Genomic DNA, 17,184 nt, shown 5'->3' with positions numbered 1-17,184 from the left:
TGCCCCTCAGCTTTCTCGTGAAAAGAGCTTCAGTCTTTTCTGATAGTTATAACCACTCAGTTCTGGTATCATCCTTGTAAATCTTTTTTGCACCTTCTCTAGTGCTGCTAAATCCTTTTTGAAGAGCAGAATTGTGCACAGTACTCTTTAATTGTGGGTTTGAGCTTTGCTACAGGAGTTTGTAACTTTAATTCCAAGACCGCAGGCAAGCTGAACTGAATTTACTGCGTGAGGAACAATAAAATCAATGTTTACACTCTTAGTGAACACAACCACAATTGAAGGAGAAAAGTACTCAATACTAATTTCATTCTCAAACATAAGTACATCAAAAAGCGTTAAAAATATTAAAAAGTAGCTGAGGGTGCTAAGCTTAACACAGAACATTGTTGTATATAGTGAAGCCTCTATACATAGGAACACCTCTACACTTTATACATGCTGCATTGTCCAACTTGTCATTATTTTTCTTGGTAAATAGGCGCAGTGGCTCAGTAACTCATTGCATTACATCGTGTGTTGCTGAGCCACACACAGGTCCTGTTGTTCAAAGGCTAGTCTGAGCTGATTTAGCTGCTCTCAGTTGGGTTGTCAGTGAACATATTGAATTAGTGTGCTCGCGAACCTACATTGACTCCTGGTTGATCAACACCTCCATTTTAAAATTAACAACCTTGTTTTCAAATCCCTCCATGGTTTCCGCCCTCCTTATTTCCCTAACCTCCTCCACCCTCTAACCCTCCAGGATATCAGCACTCCTTCAATTCTAGCCTCTCAAGTATCCCCAATTTTAATCGCTCCACCATTGGTGACTGTGTCTTCAAGTGCTGAGACCCTAAGCTCTGGAATTTCCCTCCTAACCCTCTCTGTCTCCTTTAAGACACTCTGTAAAACATAACTCTTTGACCAATATTTCAGTCACCTGTCCTATTATCTCCTTATATGGCTCAGTGTCAAATTATATTTGATAACACTCCTATGAAACATCTTGGGACATTTTATTACATTAAAGGTGCTATATAAATGCAAGTTATTCTTGATGGTGATGCTGATGATGGTGAGACTAGCACTGGAAAGAGAGCGGTCAGTTCCCAGCTGGATAGAGAGCGGTCAGTTCCCAGCTGGATAGGGAGGAGACGGTTCCCAGCTGGATAGGGAGGGGTTGGTTCCCAGTAATCTGTGCTGGAAAGAGCTTTGAGTGCAGACATTGAGTAAGGACAGAATCAGATTCAGCTGTGCTGCTTTACACAGTGGAATAGCCCATCAATACCCATAGTCAATGATCCTATACAAAGGTAAGCTATTGACAGGCCAATAGAATGATACGTGAGCAAGAGTCACCAGCTTTAGCAGGGATCGGGAAAAAAGGAAGGGTAAAAGGTGTTAATCTGTTAATTGTGTATCAATTATTTAATTATATGCAGGTGGAGGGTGTTAATTGGGGTCTTACTTGAGCACTTATAAGCAGAAACTTACTGAGACTGGTGGAGGGTTTTGAGTGAGGAGCTACATGTTTGTAATCCTTTTTCTCTAACAATAAATGTGAAACTGAGTAAAGATAGGCTCCAGCATCATCCTTCCACAAAAAACTTTCTGAAATTTAAAGGAGAAGGTGGGGGGGGGGGGCAAGAATGTATCATTTCATCACTAGTAGCTCATTAAAATAGATTGGAGTGCGCTCTACTTAGAGCAGGCATTGTCAGTTCCAGCATTTATTTCATCAGAATCAGCCCAAGTACAAAGGGTAAAGGCACCCTTCTGGGGCAAATATAATGAATTAATCCTCTTCTGATTATTATTCTTACATTGTCGTATACGAATGGAAGACGGTGGCATAGTGGTAATGTCACTGAACTAGTAATCCATAGGCCCAGACTAATGCTCTGGGGACATGAGTTCAAATCCTACCAGGGCAGCTGGTGGAATTTAAATTCAATTAATTAATAAATTCAATCAATTATTTTTTTAAAAATCTGGAATTTAAAGGTATTCTCATCAGTAATGGTGCCATGAAATTATCATCGATTGTCGGAAAAGTGAAAGCCGAACTGGTTCACTAATGTCCTTCAGGGAAGGAAATCTGCTGTCCTGACCTGGTCTGGCCTACATGTGACTCCAGACCCACAGCACTGCCGTTGTCTCTCAACTGCCCTCTGAAATGGCCTAGCAAGCCACTCAGTTGTCAAGGGCAATTAGGGATGGGCAACAATTGCTGGCTTTGCCAGCGACGCCCTCATCCCATGAAAGAGGTAAAAAAAAATTGGGATGGTAATGGTACTCGCGAAAGGACAAAATAAATAATAATAATCTCACCCACTAAGGGAGCCAGAGCCTGCAGTGTGTCAAGCTCAATGCTGACAGTTTCTATCAGCTTCCCAGGACTCACTGTCAGAGACAAGGGCATGGGTTAGGGAACAAACTGGCCAGCAGCCCAGCTAGCAGCGGAGGCTGCTGGGTCCCGTCACCTACAGACGTGGGATACTTTACAAATAAAAATGTTAGGGAAACAAGCATAGTTGCAACAAAAAAAACTAAGCTCTTATGTTGCAGACATACTAAATGAGCTGGTCTCCTTATACAGTATTGCAAGGTGGGACTGGCAAGTTCTTAGCTGGTGATTTATGATTAAAGGGACAATCAGAATAAGGGCTAAAACCCCAAAACTTAGCTTTGAGGAGATGACACTTTTTATCTAAGGCGAACTCAGAAATTAGAATAATCACCAGATGGAATGATGGACAGAATACAGTAAATAGCAGTAATTTGGACTTTATTCAATGAAGTAAAATGGATGATAACAAATCGACAGGTTGTGGTGACTGGGCTTGTATTATTCCTGTTATTATAGAAGATTAAAGGGTGATCTATTTGAGGTGTTTAAGACAATTAAAGTAATTGATAGGGTAGATAGAGAGAATCTAATTCCTCACCTGGAGGAGTCCAGAACAAGGTAGCATAGCCTTAAAATTAGAGACAGGCCACTCAGGGGTGATGTTGGGAAGGACATCTTCTCACAAAGGGTAATAGAAATCTGGAACACTCTCCCTCAAAAAGCTGTTGAAGCTGGAGTTCAGTTGAAAATTTCAGAATTGAAATTGATAGATTTTCCCAAGTCAAGGTTATTTAAAGGTTATGGAAGCAAGGCTGGCAGATGGAGTGAAGATATAGATCATTCATGATCTAATTGAATGACGGAACAGGCTTGAGGGGCTGAATAGCCTACTCCTGTTCCTGTGTTTAACACATCTCCTGATTTTTCTTGACTATGACTTCATAGAATCAGCACAGAAGGAGGCCATTCGGCCCATCGCGTCCATGCCAGCTCTTTGCCAGAGCAACTCTGCTGGTCCCATTCCCAACCCTTTCCCTGTAGCTCTGCAATTTTTTTCCTTTCAGGAGCTTATCCAATCCCCTTTTGAAAGCTATGATTGAATCTGCCTCCACCACACTCTCAGGCAGTGATTTCCAGATTCTAACCAATCGCTGTGTAAAAACATTTTGTTCATGCTGCCTTTAGTTCTTTTTCCCTTCACCGTATATTGGTGTCGTTTAGTTCTCGACCCTTCAACCAATGGGAACAATTTCTCTCCGCCTGCTCTGTCTAGACCCCTCGTGATTTTGAACACCTCTATCAAATCTCCTCTCAACCTTCTCCTCCAAGGAAAGCAGGCCCAGCTTCTCCAATCTATCCACGTAACTGAAGTCCCTCATTCCTGGAACCATTCTCGTAAATCTTTTCTGCACTCTCTCTAATGCCTTCACATCTTTCCTATGGTGTGGTGCCCAGAATCGGACACAATACTTCAGTTGAGGCCAAACCAGTGTTTTATGAAGGTTCATCATAACTTCCTTGTTTTTGTACTTTATGCCTTTATTTATAAAACCCAGGATCTCGTATGCCTTTTATACATCTTTCACAATCTGCCCTGCCACCTTCAATGATTTGTGCACATATACCCCCAGGTCTCTCTGCTCTTGAACCCTTTATTTTATATTGCCTCTCCTTGTTCCTCCAAAATGTATTACTTCACACTTCTCTGCATTAAATTTCACCTGCCATGTGTCCGCACACTCCACTAGCCTGTCTATGTCCTCTTGAAGTCTATCACTATCCTCCTCACAGTTCACAATACTTCTAAGATTTGTGTCTTCTGCAAATTTTGAAATGTGTCACCTGCACACTCAAGTCTACATCATTAATGTATATCAAGAAAAGCAGTGGTCCTAGTGCAGGCCCCTGGGGAAACCTGCTGTATACCTTCCTTCAGTCTGAAAAACAAGCGTTCACCACAACTCTCTGTTTCCTGTCATCAGCCAACGTCATATCCATGCTGCCACTGTCCATTTTATTCCATGAGCTCTAACTTTACTGACAAGCCCATTGTGTAGCACCTTATCAAAATGCCTTTTGGAAGTCCATGTACACCACATCAACCACATTATCCTCATCAACCCTCTCTGTTACCTCATCAAAAAATTCAACCAAGTTAGTTAAACATAATTTGCTTTTAACAAATCCATGGTGTCCTTAATTCATTCACACTTGTCCAAATGACTATGAATTTGGGTCCCAGATTATCGTTTCTAAAAGCTTTCCCACCACCAAGGTTAAACTGACTGGCTTGTAGTTACTGGGCTTATCCTTACATTCTTTGTAAGGGTTAATTACAATTCTGCAGTTCTGTATCTATCTAAGGGGGATTGGAAGATTATGGCCAGTGCCTCCACAACTTCCTCCCTGACATCACTCAGTATCCACGGATGCATCCGGTCCTGGTGACATATCAATTTTAAGTACAGTCACCCTTTCTAATAGCTCCTCTTTATCAATTTTTAGCCCACCCAGTGGGCTGAATTTTATGGGCTCCCTAAGATTGTGTGGAAAGGTAGGGGGTGGAGTGCCTGCCGCCTTCCTGAAACCTTCCAATTTAGTCAGGGGCAGGGAAGGCTGAGAATGGCCTTCCCACCCCCAAGCCAATTGTGGACCTTAAGTAGCTAATTAATGGCTACTTAAAGGTCTCTTCATGCCTCCACCTCAATTTAACGGAAGGTGGAGAGGCCCGCCACCGCAGTGAGACACCACCAGGTAAAGCCTACCGGCCTCCTAATGGGGTCAGGAGGGTCCCTCCTTTGGGGGCAATCCAGGGCTCCTAGAGGCCCCCCCCCCCCCCCACCGCTCCCCTCACCCCCGGCAGCGATGACCATCCCCACTGGGAAGACCCTCCCGCAACCTCACTGACACCATCTCCCACCCCATTGCTGGGGCTATCCTGGCTAGCCCTGGCAACCCCAATCCCACTCACCTGTCCCGGGGTCTTCATCATTCTACTCCTCTGCAGGGCCTCCTGCAGTGGCCGCCACTCCCAGTAGCGCTGCTGGTACTGCAGCGTTGCCAGCCCTCCGATTGGCCAGCGGCTCTGGAGCTGGAAGCTCATTCCTTAAAAGGACGGTGTCGCCAATGATGGGCAGTTAATTGACAGCCACCGTTAAATAGCTATGGAGGTCCGACAGAGAGCCAACATGGGGTTTCCCTCCCAATTCCGGCTCACCAGCGGGACCCCCGTTGCCGGAATGAAATTTGGCCCAGTGTCTCAACTACCTCCTTTTTCACTATGACAAGGGCAGTGTCTTCTTCCTTGGTAAAGACCGTTGCAAAGTACTCATTTAGTACCTCAGCCATGCCCTCTGCCTCCATGCATAGAACCCCTTTTTAGTCCCTAATCAGCCCACCGCTCCTCTTGCTGCCCTGTTACTATTTATATGGTACAGAAGACTTTTGAATTTGTTTTTATGTTAGCTGCCAGTCTCTTCTCACACTCTCTCTTTGCACCTCATTTTTTTCTTCAGTGCCCATCTGAACTTTCTACCTACAGCCTTGTTCTCAGTTGTATTATCAATCTGTTATCTGTCATAAGCATCGTTTTTCTGCTTCATCTTACCTTCTATCTCTTTTGTCATCCAGGGAGCTTTGGCTTTGTTTTCCCTACCTTTCCCCCTCCTGGCACAAATCTCAATAACTCCTCCTCTCTATCACACCCTTCAGCGTACAATCATGGTGCACTGCAACATTTCTCTTTCTCATTACAAGCACTTCAACTCATCTTGCTCTCTTCAGGCCACACATTAACACCATTCACCATTCACCTTTCACATCTGACCACTTGCCTATTCCACCTTCAGAGGAAATAAAGATCAGGAGAGATTTAAAACGTGCTGCCACGTACCGCTCATTTTATGCTATTGAACAAAGTCAAGTCGACCCCAATATCATTCTAAAGCTTTCTGTGCTAAACAGCAGTTCACAGAGAAAAGGAAAATGGCAATAAAGAAACGTCCAATAAAAGAGCTGAGATTTTTACTACAGTACATGGTCAAATGCTGCCATCATCTGGGTATTACCTGGGTATTACATGATACAAAATGAGCAGTTCGACAATTAGTTAATTGTCTTTCGAGGAGTTTGAGTGTCTCAAACCCCCCCACTTTCCTGCTGTATCCCTGGAGGTCCTAGTGTGGGAAGTCAAGGCAAGGAGGGAGGTACTGATTCCCAGCAGGTGTATCCACAAGCAGACCCGCAGAGAGGTGGCTGATGGGGTGAATGTCACCAATCCCAGGACCCAGAGAGGTTCAATGACCTCACAAGAGCAGCAATGGTGAGTACAGATCTTCACCTGTCCAGTTATCTCAACAGCACCTGGCCACACTCCTTCCCTGCACTACTCCCACAAACCTCAGTAACTCCCTCCCTCTCTATTACATCCTTCAGCATACAATCACCTCAGCCTACAATACCTCTCTTTCACATTCCAAGCACTTCACCTCATCCTTTGCTCCCTTCATGCTGCACACTAGTACCATGCCCCGCTCACTTCTGAGCACATGCACAACCAGCAACTCCCCCCATTACTCCTCCCTCACTTCCCATTCCACATTCATCACCTCCCCATCCTCATTCCATCCTGCTTCTTCCCCACCTCTCAACAGATGCACTATTTGAACAAGCTTTATACATCTACACTTACCTTTCAAACAGCCATTGACAAACACAGACCCTTTCATTCTGCTGGACAAGCCTGCATGTAATGTGAGGGAGAGGAACAAGACCGGTAGATGTGTCGCCAACACGCAGGCACAGCAAGATAGCCTGGAGATCAGTGACCCAGGTAGAGCCATGAACATTGTGGAAGGTGTGACTCACTTGAGCAGGTTGTCTATCCATTACCTGCAACCCTTCCTTTACCGTAATATATATGCAGCTGGCTGCACAATTTCAAACAGCAATCTCAAGACTGACACCTATAAATGCCCAGCTTCTATCTGACGGTTTTAATAGGGTGTCAGTCTCACCAGCTTTTGCAGCTTTTTGTGGAAGCACAAATCATAGAAAGAGGCACAGAAAGAGGCCATCAAGGCTGTGCCGGCTCTTTTGAAGAGCAATCCAGTTAGTCCCACTCCCCCTGCTCATTCCCAAAATCCCTGCAATTTTTTCCAAATGACGGTTCAAGAGAGAAGGCAGCAGGAGCTGGACAGCAGAGCACTTAGTGTTGTAACGGGTGCTTCTGCAGAATGCTGGTAGATGTTTCCCATTGCATACCTCAACAAAGTAGTCATTTAACACAGGGAAATTTTTCACTTGAGCGAGGGTGGAGCATGTTCTTAAGATGGCAGCAAGGCGCTGGGCTTCTGATTTCGGGGCTAGACAACAAATAACCCGAGTTTTACAGTTTCCTCCAAAAGCATCTTGTGTCAGCTGAGTTAATTTGGATTCGCTACAATATAAAAACACAGAATTAATGTCAAGATCTTAAAGAGTCATTTTTAATCTCACAACTTGGGTCCAATTTGCGACAACATGAACATTGACATTACTATAATGCAGTACAACATAAACTTAGCTGCTCCCCAAAAGTCATACCATCTAAGATTCTAGATAATAAAGCTTTGTACTATGAGCCTCTATGTCACACTCCAATGTGATATCCAATGTCGTCTTAGTCAGTGTTTTCATTATATACGTCAGAAAAAAAGGACTTGCATTTATATCATGTCATGACACTCAGAAATGTCTGTTTCTCAGACAATGAATTATTATTCGAGTGTTGTTTGCAGTTGTTTTGTAGGCAGACATAGCAGCTATTTTGCACTCTGTATGTATATGGTTTGTGTGTCTAGGAGAAATGAGAAACTTCTGGTAGTTAAAGTAAAAAGTAGGTGCAATTTTAGTCGAATACAATAATGCTATTGTCAACATTTTTTGTTGTCTGTTAAGTTTAATCTTCTGATCAAACATTAAGCAGCTGTTTTATGTTATATGAAGACATGTCAGCAACGCTATCCCTCATTTCACAGCCATTTTACATGTCGATCAAAACATATCTTTATGCATCTCAATATGTGTGCCACCAATACTCAATGACATTGCCCTGTTCTTACCTGTAGTTAATAACTCTGTCTGGATAGGGGGAGCTAGCCAGATTATTCACTACTTGAGACAACGCAAGAAGTGCCTTGTTGAGCAAGGAGCCTTCTTGAAAATGTAAAGTATTCTTGTCTTCTGCGAGCTTCTCTGCTCCTGGTAGATCGATTATCTGCAGGGTCGACTTAGTGGGATGAAGCTCATTACGGTCCTGCTGCAGTATTTATATTCAAATATACAATAAAAGTGTCAGTCAAAAGAGCGGCAACATGAATTTTGTGATTAGGTGATGCCTATAAAGGGCTTACAGACAATTGACTTTTAAAGGGAGGGAGAGGAAATGCTCCAATTTCACAGAGAATTGGGTACGGAATGGTTAAGAAAGAACAGAGGCTTCCAAGTATACACTATCCCACACGATTGCTCAAAAGAGCAGGTTAAGATCGGGAGATGGTGAGAAGGTAGCATGATCAGAGGGTGTTAAGTGACTGACTTCATTTTAACTGCATGGCCCCACCACCTCCTCCTCGTTTCTTGAACTCCTTAAACTTCTTGTTGGAGCTTACGTGGAAAGGGCAAATGAGATGGAGTTTCAGGAGATGATTGCTCGCTGAAAAAAGAAGCTGGGATTATCTCTGCTCTGCAAGATTATCCTGAAACAATGGGCCGCTTTGGTAGAGGAGACTGAGACCTGATAGTGCTTGATGTGTTCCAGCCAGATCTGGTGATGGATGGCTAAACCGATTTTGTGCTAGATACACCGAAGCCTGTGCCTTTTGGCCTCGCAGAAATGAAGATGGGATCAGAGCAGAGGGATAGGAGAATAACATTTCTGCTGGTGACAAGGGCATCGATGAGGGGAAATGTTGGCATAGTGGTAATATCACTGGACTAGTAATCCAACGGCCCAGGATAATGCCCTGGGGACATGGGTTCAAATCCCACCAGGGCAGCTGGTGGAATTTAAATTCAATTAATTAATTCAAAATCTGGAATTGAAAGGTATTCTCATCAGTAATAATGGCCATGAAACTATCATCAATTATTGTAAAAACCAATCTGGTTGACTAATGTCCTTTAGGGAAGGAAATCTGCTGTCCTTACCTGGTCTGGCCTACATGTGACTGCAGACCCACAGCAATGTGGTTGACTCTTAACTGCCTTTTAAAATGGCCTAGAAAACCACTCAGTTGTCAAGGGCAATTATGGATGGGCAACAAATGCTGGCCCAGCCAACGACGCCCACATCCCATCAAAGAATTTTTTAAAAATCAAGGATAAGCATAAAGGAATGGTTGAGCCTTGAGTTATATTCATTGCAACAGTTGTTTAGGTGACATTTCCTCTTGCTTTTAATCATGGGCTGGCCTTGTTTTGAAAGGAAGATTTCCTCGAAGAACTGAAGATGAGTGGAGCAATTTTTTTCATCATTTTACCAGAGGCAAATGGACAATTGACCTTTTCCCAATGACCCATCTGTGGAATGGGAATATCATTGCTCTACCTAACATTAGAGAGCTTCTACAGCTGCAAAGTACCGTACTTGATGCAATCTTATTGAAGGCAAAAATTCTGGAATCTCACCACCAGCAGGTTGAGTTGAGTGACAACAGTAGCATAGCTCTCCGCTGGCCCAAAGTCCGTCTTCGCCCCTGTGCGTCGCGCCCAACCTTGGCGAAAAATAGAAGTCGCGTCAGCTACTGAGGAGACGATGACACGGTTTAATCCCTGAAAACCGACATATGGCAACATTCAGTAGCATGTCCCCGGCTTAATCACAATTGAATCCATACCCGGGCATTTACAGAGAGAAAAAAAACGGGGGCCAAAGTTTCAGTGGTCTTACCCTCCAAAAGCCACTTTAACATGGATCCAACAAGTACAGTTCCACTACCTTTGTGCTTTATGTGCTGAATCCATTCATTTTAAAAGGCTATGAGCTGCTCAGAGGAGTTTTCTGATATATATTTTACACTGAGTTTGGATACCATCGATAGAGAAACTGTAACCTTTAAATACATTCATGCCACTGAATTTTAATTTTTATTATGATATTGACTGCTGCTAAAATCACCAATGTTGGCTTATTAAACATTTGAAAAAAAATCTGGAAGATCCGTTTATGAGTATTTTAAGCCATTTTTGGATTTGCAGATCTATGTTAACGATCCTCAGATCTACGTCAGGCATGCCTATGGTCTACCAGCATCTACAACCCTGAAGTTCCTTGGTGCTACTGCTCTCCTAGCGTAACTTGGACCGAAGACTGGTGGACCCTCCAGTAAAACATGTAAATGGCCTCTGGGCTTTCTACCCGGCCCAACACCACCAAAGTTAAAGAGAATAACCAGTGGTAAACCCGTGGAAGTTTAGTCTTCCCGACAAAATTTACACCGAGAGACCACTGGTAGCACCAAGGAAATTCAGCGCCATGGATACTACTAGACTGTAAGTGTGCCTAATGTAGACCTTAACATCCATCTGCAAATCCCAACATGGCTTATATTTCACATACACAGATCTTCCAGATTTTCTTTTAAATATTTAATAAGCCAACATGGTTTAGAAATAATGTTGATTTTATCAGCAGTTGGTCAACATGACATTAATAGAAAAATTCAGTGGCACAAATATATTCAATGATTGCAATTGCAGGTTCTCGGTACTGACCAGTTTCAAATTAACACTATTCGAATGCAAAAAGTACAATATGCATCCAAAAGCTCCTTGAACCAGTTCATAGCTGTATAAAATTATTAGATTCAACACATAACTTCAGCACTAGAAATTAGTGTTGCTTATATTAACACTTTCATAGGATATGCCTTTATTATTTAAGATGAGCCAATACCTTAGTTAAAACAACAAAGAAATGTTACAAATATGTTAAACATACACCTGCTAATATCACAAACAGTTAATGTCTAGACTATTAATGAGTATTAAACATGGTATGTTATGGTATAGTGGAATATGGATTAATGAGGATTAAACATAGTAAATGTAACGGGGATGGGGAAAGACTATTATTGGGGATTAAGCATAGACTGTAGTATATTAAGGTATGTGGGCTGTATCATTAATACAGGCACTGCAACAGCACATGGGCAGGAAATGCGCCCTCTGCAGTTGTAACATCACCAAACGTAGTCTAGGTTTAAAGCCAGTACAGATGCAGGGAAAGGGGGAGGGGAGGAAAAGAACAAAAGGGAAGGTCTGTGATATGGTGAAAGACAGAAGAGATTAAACAACAAAAGCATTGATGATACAAGGCAAAAGAGAGTGGTGATGGGACAAGTACAGAAATGAAAGATGTGTCTGGAGGAGGTGTAAAGGGGAAAATGTGAACTCAATATTGAGTTCAACAATTTTGGATTATAACCTCTGCCCCGATTTTTTTGTTTGTTTGTGGATGCCATTTGTTGGTAATGATTCTGCAAATGTTAACCCTGTTTCTCTCGCCACAGATGCTGCCAGACCTGCTGAGGGTTTCCAGCACTTTCTGTTTTATTTCCGATTTCCAGCATCCGCAGTATTCTGCATTTCTACATGCATAACTTCAATAGGCACCACATGCCGGTTATTACAACACTTGAACGACAGTCCAGATAATGAGACTATTGAGGTAATTGAGCAATCCAAGAGGAAAAACTGCATTCAAAGAGAGTCAGAGCATTGTGTATTATAGCTCTGGTTCTCTCTGTGTGCACAGCTCCTTGCTGGGACCGTGGGATGTCGTAATTACCTCTTAAAGGTAATTCTTGGTAAATCTCTGCCTTCCAGTTATTGCTGTGCACCATAGTGACTGTACCTTTATGAATGTACCATCCTGTGCATTACATGCAATCTTTAAAGTGGCAGGATCCAGTCCACTGGAGTCTAACAAATCCTTCAGCACCTCAGCATAAATCTCATACATAGATATCGAAAGGGACCACATAGCAGTGGCCTGTAAATTCTGCAGGTATGGTGCACCTAGTATCACAATACAGAAATGTGAATAAGACACATTGATTTAATTAAAATTTGCAACAAATTAAAGAAATGTGTGGGGCATAATCAAGCATTTGTTTGGGCAGGGATGATTGACAATTTTCTTTCTTAATGAAAACACCAATTTCATATCAACAACCTCAACTGGCAAAAGATCCCTTTTACATTTAGAATATTAAATTAGACAATTGGATTTTTAGTGGCCTCACCACTCCCATTCTCTGTAGTCTCCTCCAACTGTACATTGATCTCTGCACTTCACCAGTTCTGGCATCTTACGCGTCCACCAATTTTAATCACTCCACCATTTGTGTCCGTCCCTTCAGCTGCCGAGGCCCTATGCTCTGGAATTCACTCCCTAGATCTCTCTGCCTTCCTACCTATCTTTTCTCCTTTAAGCTCCTTAAAACCTACCTTTTGGACGAAGCTTTTGGTCATCTGCTCTAATATCTATTTATGTGGCTCAGTGTCAAATTTCATTTGTTAACATTCCTGTGAAAGCACCTTGTGATGTTTACTACATTAAAGGTGCTGAATAAATGCAAGTTGTTGTGGCTGTTTTAACTAGTGGATTAGTTAGTGTTTCTTTCTTTTGGGCCTCCTTATCTCGAGAGACAATGGATACGTGCCTGGAGGTGGTCAGTGGTTTGTGAAGCAGCGCCTGGAGTGGCTATAAAGGCCAATTCTGGACTGACAGGCTCTTCCACAGGTGCTGCAGAGAAATTTGTTTGTCAGGGCTGTTGCACAGTTGGCTCTCCCCAGCCTTTTCCCCTAAACTCTGTAAATATTTTCTCTTCAGATAATTATCCAATTCTCATTTGAACGCCTCGATTGAATCAGCCTCCACCACACTCTCAGGCAGTGCATTCCGGATCCTAACCACTCACTGCGTAGAAAGGTTTTTCCTCCCGTCGCCTCTGGTTCTTTTGCCAATCACTTTAACATGGTGTCCTCTAGTTCTGGACCCATCCGCCAATGGGGACAGTTTCTCCCTTTCTACTCTGCCCAGACCCCTCATGATTTTAAACACCTCCATCAAACCTTCTCTCAACCTTCTCTTCCCTAAGGAGAACAACCCCAGCTTCTCCAATCTATCCTCGTAACTGAAGTACCTCATCCCCAGAACTATTCCCATAAATCTTTTCTGCACCCTGTCCAATGCCTTCACATCCTTCCTAAAGTGTGGGGCCAGAATTGGACACAGTATTCCAGTTATATGTCCAATTCAGTGACCTGATTCTCACAAAGTGACTGTCCCACTATATTTGTTCAGTGCTGAGCAACCTACCAAAGATATAATCAATGGTCAGGGGTATGATTGCCGATCGATCATTCTTTTCTCCAATCAACGTGTATGACTTGCCAGAGTTGGTTTCACCAAATACCACAACACAGGTATTCATTCCTTCTGTGAAGACATTGAGCAGGGGCTCCACGGTCCTGGTGAATATTTCCTGTGTGGAAGTATTCTGGTCAAAGACCTCCTGAAATCTGGAAAAAAAGATATGGTAAGGTTTAGAATGACTAGAAGACTCTCACATGGCATTTCTCACAGATAATCTGGGGCCACTGGCTGCAGAGTGGAATGTGAGGTGGTGGGGGAGTAGAACCATCAGATGGAGAGTGTAACCCGGGGCTGAACAACAGAGCAGTTCAGCAGATTGGGAGTTCACTAACCCCCAAGCTGAAGCAGAGATAATAATAGGGTCACTTTTCTCGTAATTGGCAACTGATAGTGGCAAAGTCAAAGGCAGAACTTGGGGCTGATATCAGGATGAGGGCTGGTGAGAATGAGAAGGTCAATTCTGTACAAAAAAAAAGCCTTGTTTGTAGTATTTTTTATTATATATCTATAACATATTAAAAGTCTTCTGCACTTCCTGTACACATCATTTTTACTTCCTGTGTCACGATTTTTTAATAATACATTATATGTTAAAATTTAAATCAGAATCAAAGTGGTTGGGAATGTACAAATCAAATGCAAGGTATGGAGCCTGATAACTGCCAATGAGAAACTACTAAGAACATAAAAATAACCAATGCCAAATGACTAGTTAAGAAAATGCTCCAATAATAACACAAAAAAGGGAAAAATCAAATCACTCAAAAAAGCTTTTAGAAGGGATTTTGTTTGCCATTTTTTCTCAGTATCTGAAATTTCTATTGTCCAAATAAGGTTTTAAACAAAAATTTTTAAAATATATACATACTTCACAATAACATTAAATGTACCAACCAAATTGATATTTTTTGTCTTTTAATTGTAACCCCAGACCCCCTGTGAACTGAATTCGATGTTAGGTCTCTTGCACTGATATACTCTTCTCCACCTTTTATGTTGGTAGACTTTAGTGAGACAAGGCCGGATACAAATCATCAAACTACTATATGGTACAGAGAGCAAATGAACATGCGGATATAATAAAATCTCACCTGAATTCAACTGCGAGTTGTGACATTCTGCAAAATGGCTTGTCTGGCTTTAACACGCATCTTCAATGCCTGAAGCCTGTGTTCTTTTAAAACCTTTCTGCAGTTATTTTGTTTTAAAACAAAATGCTTTGTCTTAAACATGGCTCATTCCCAAATCATTTCCATGAAGAAAATAATGAAAGAAAAAAAAATCCCAAAACATGACACCGGAAAGCAATGGGGGTTCCTGAAGCTACACAAGAGGCCAGGGCCAGTTTGGGTCCAACTTCTTCACAAGACTTCAAGATCCTGCTGCACCCGCAAATAATATCATTTCCCAGCAACCTGCAAAGTGTCAAATACTACACCCAACCTCTTAAAACCAATCTCCAGCCTTGCTGGGGTTCATCACTCCACTAACTAGGTCTTTCATCCACACCCCTAGATTCCAAGACTTGTGTCTCAGTGCTTGCAAACCCCTTAAATCCCAGTTCTTCCCGATCCTAAATATGCCATCATGTTTCCAGAGTCTGTGACTTCCTTCCTCAATTCTCATGGGTCCTGAAACCCCTCTCCCACCTGATCCCAGAATCCTACCCCAATAGTGGCAAGAATCCTAGACCCCTCTTCCATTACATTCAGACCATGAGATTGCTACCCACCCCCGACCATAAAAAAAGTGATGTATCTTAAGACCCTATCCCAGAAATGCCAGACATAGTTCCCCTTTTCTTGTTCTCTTAGATCCCTAATACTGAGAAATGAGTGTCGCTGATAAATACTACCTGCATAATGTCAATATTCATATAAAACCTTCAACTTACCGTGGGCAACGCCACGGAAGGTCTGCTAGTTCGATCTATAAGTAATTTTAAAAATCTTGCATAGCATGTGGTGAATTGCAAGCATTTCCAAAGGGAATTAAAATGCTAAACCCTGTGCCATTTAGCTGAAACTATTACTATTAACATCATTAGGTGGTGCCCTAGTGGGAATTGTAATGTTAAGTGACAGCATTAACTTGTCATTATCACTTGTTATGTAACTAGGAGATACAGTAATATAGTTTTCCTACAAATTACTCAAAATAATTAATGAAAAAATATCATCTGCTGTTTCTTTCTCAGCACTTGAAATTTCTAATATCCAAACTAAAGCCTTTTTAAAAAATTGTATATTCCACAAAAGCACGATTAAATTTGCCCACTGAATTGCCCTTTGTGTCTTTTAACTACTTAAGCTTTTATTTCAAAGATCTCAGCCTGCCTCAAATGCCTGAACACAATATTTTTTATTTCACAACACGTTGGAGAGAGGGTTCAACCACGTCAGTGTATTATGAGCATATGGAACTTTGCAGAATTCAGGCATGAGCAGGGAAGTTGCTGTGCATTACTTGCCAGGCTGCCAAGGTGCAATATTGTTCATTCTTATGTCTAAAGTCACACTTGGGGCAAAAGCTGCACTTTCTTGGTTCCCAGGGCATACCTGCAGGAGGCTCCTCCACCTAGGGCCGTGTAGATGGTCTTTCCTTCCACCGAGGTCTGTAAACTGTGGCCCTGTTCCGGCCTCTGAGCTGGTCGGATCCGTCCCACCACATCGATGTTCATTCTCGCAGCCTAGGAGCATTTATAGATTGCTGGTTGTGGCCTACTTTTCATTGAATAAATAGATGCACATTGTGGAAATCAACCTCCTTCATTACTATAGGGAATAGTTTACTCAATTCTTTGAATGTACCATCTAGGAACATAGGAACAGCAGTCGGCCATTCAGCCTCTCAAACTGTTCACCATTCATTTAGATCATGGTTGATTTAAGCTCAGCATATGTTTTAGATATAAAGGGCTAGAAATTGGTCTGCACTGTTTTTTGGGGCATGGGGGTCCAGATTTACAATCTACTCATGCCCGTAGCTACGGAGATAGGCAGCATTCACATTTTGTGTTGCCACCTTATTTAAATGATTGTAGCTTTAGTCGAAGCAGGGCCCGTACTGCTGGCTTCCTGAGCACTCAGCAGGAGCTGCACAGCATTCACAGCGGGCACTTGGTGCAGCCAGACTGCTCCTCTTAAAGGCAGTCTGTTCCTCTGAAAGGGAAGCTGCACTGAATGACAGGAACAGCTGCTGAATGCTATTGAATGCAATTGTAAGCAAGGAAAATGGAACACCAGGAAAGAGAGAGGCCTCTTAGGTTCATAGATGTAGTTCTGGAGGTCTTGGTGGTAGAGGTGGACAGGAGGAGAGACTTGGGGAACTAGGAGGCCCTGTAGGATCACCTTCAGTAAGCAGTGGGAGCAGGTAGCCAAGGAGGTCAATTCCTGGACTCTGGCCCCGAGGGCCTGGCAGCTGGGCCAAA

The 17,184-nt window shown here is 42.6% G+C and overlaps 1 protein-coding gene across 6 annotated transcripts in view; it reads right to left on the bottom strand.

The window, feature by feature from the left end:
- The window catches only part of ccdc78 (coiled-coil domain containing 78), a 52,546-nt gene that overhangs the window by 33,715 nt on the left and 1,647 nt on the right, over positions 1 to 17,184 (bottom strand). For all 6 annotated transcript variants that reach the window (XM_068056441.1, XM_068056439.1, XM_068056438.1 and 3 more), the window contains exons 2-7: positions 16,313 to 16,443; positions 13,698 to 13,900; positions 12,228 to 12,391; positions 10,001 to 10,144; positions 8,434 to 8,630; positions 7,595 to 7,769 (exon numbers count right to left, since the gene is read on the bottom strand). In XM_068056441.1, coding sequence (XP_067912542.1) covers positions 7,595 to 7,769; positions 8,434 to 8,630; positions 10,001 to 10,144; positions 12,228 to 12,391; positions 13,698 to 13,900; positions 16,313 to 16,434 — 1,005 coding nt within the window. In that variant the 5' untranslated portion in view covers positions 16,435 to 16,443. The remainder of the gene's footprint in view (positions 1 to 7,594; positions 7,770 to 8,433; positions 8,631 to 10,000; positions 10,145 to 12,227; positions 12,392 to 13,697; positions 13,901 to 16,312; positions 16,444 to 17,184) is intronic.

The sequence above is a fragment of the Heterodontus francisci genome, chromosome 24 (genome assembly GCF_036365525.1).
Source record: "Heterodontus francisci isolate sHetFra1 chromosome 24, sHetFra1.hap1, whole genome shotgun sequence".
NCBI classification, from domain to species: Eukaryota; Metazoa; Chordata; class Chondrichthyes; order Heterodontiformes; family Heterodontidae; genus Heterodontus; species Heterodontus francisci.
Note: the sequence above shows the minus strand (reverse complement) of the source record. Positions and strands in the feature narration are given on the sequence as shown.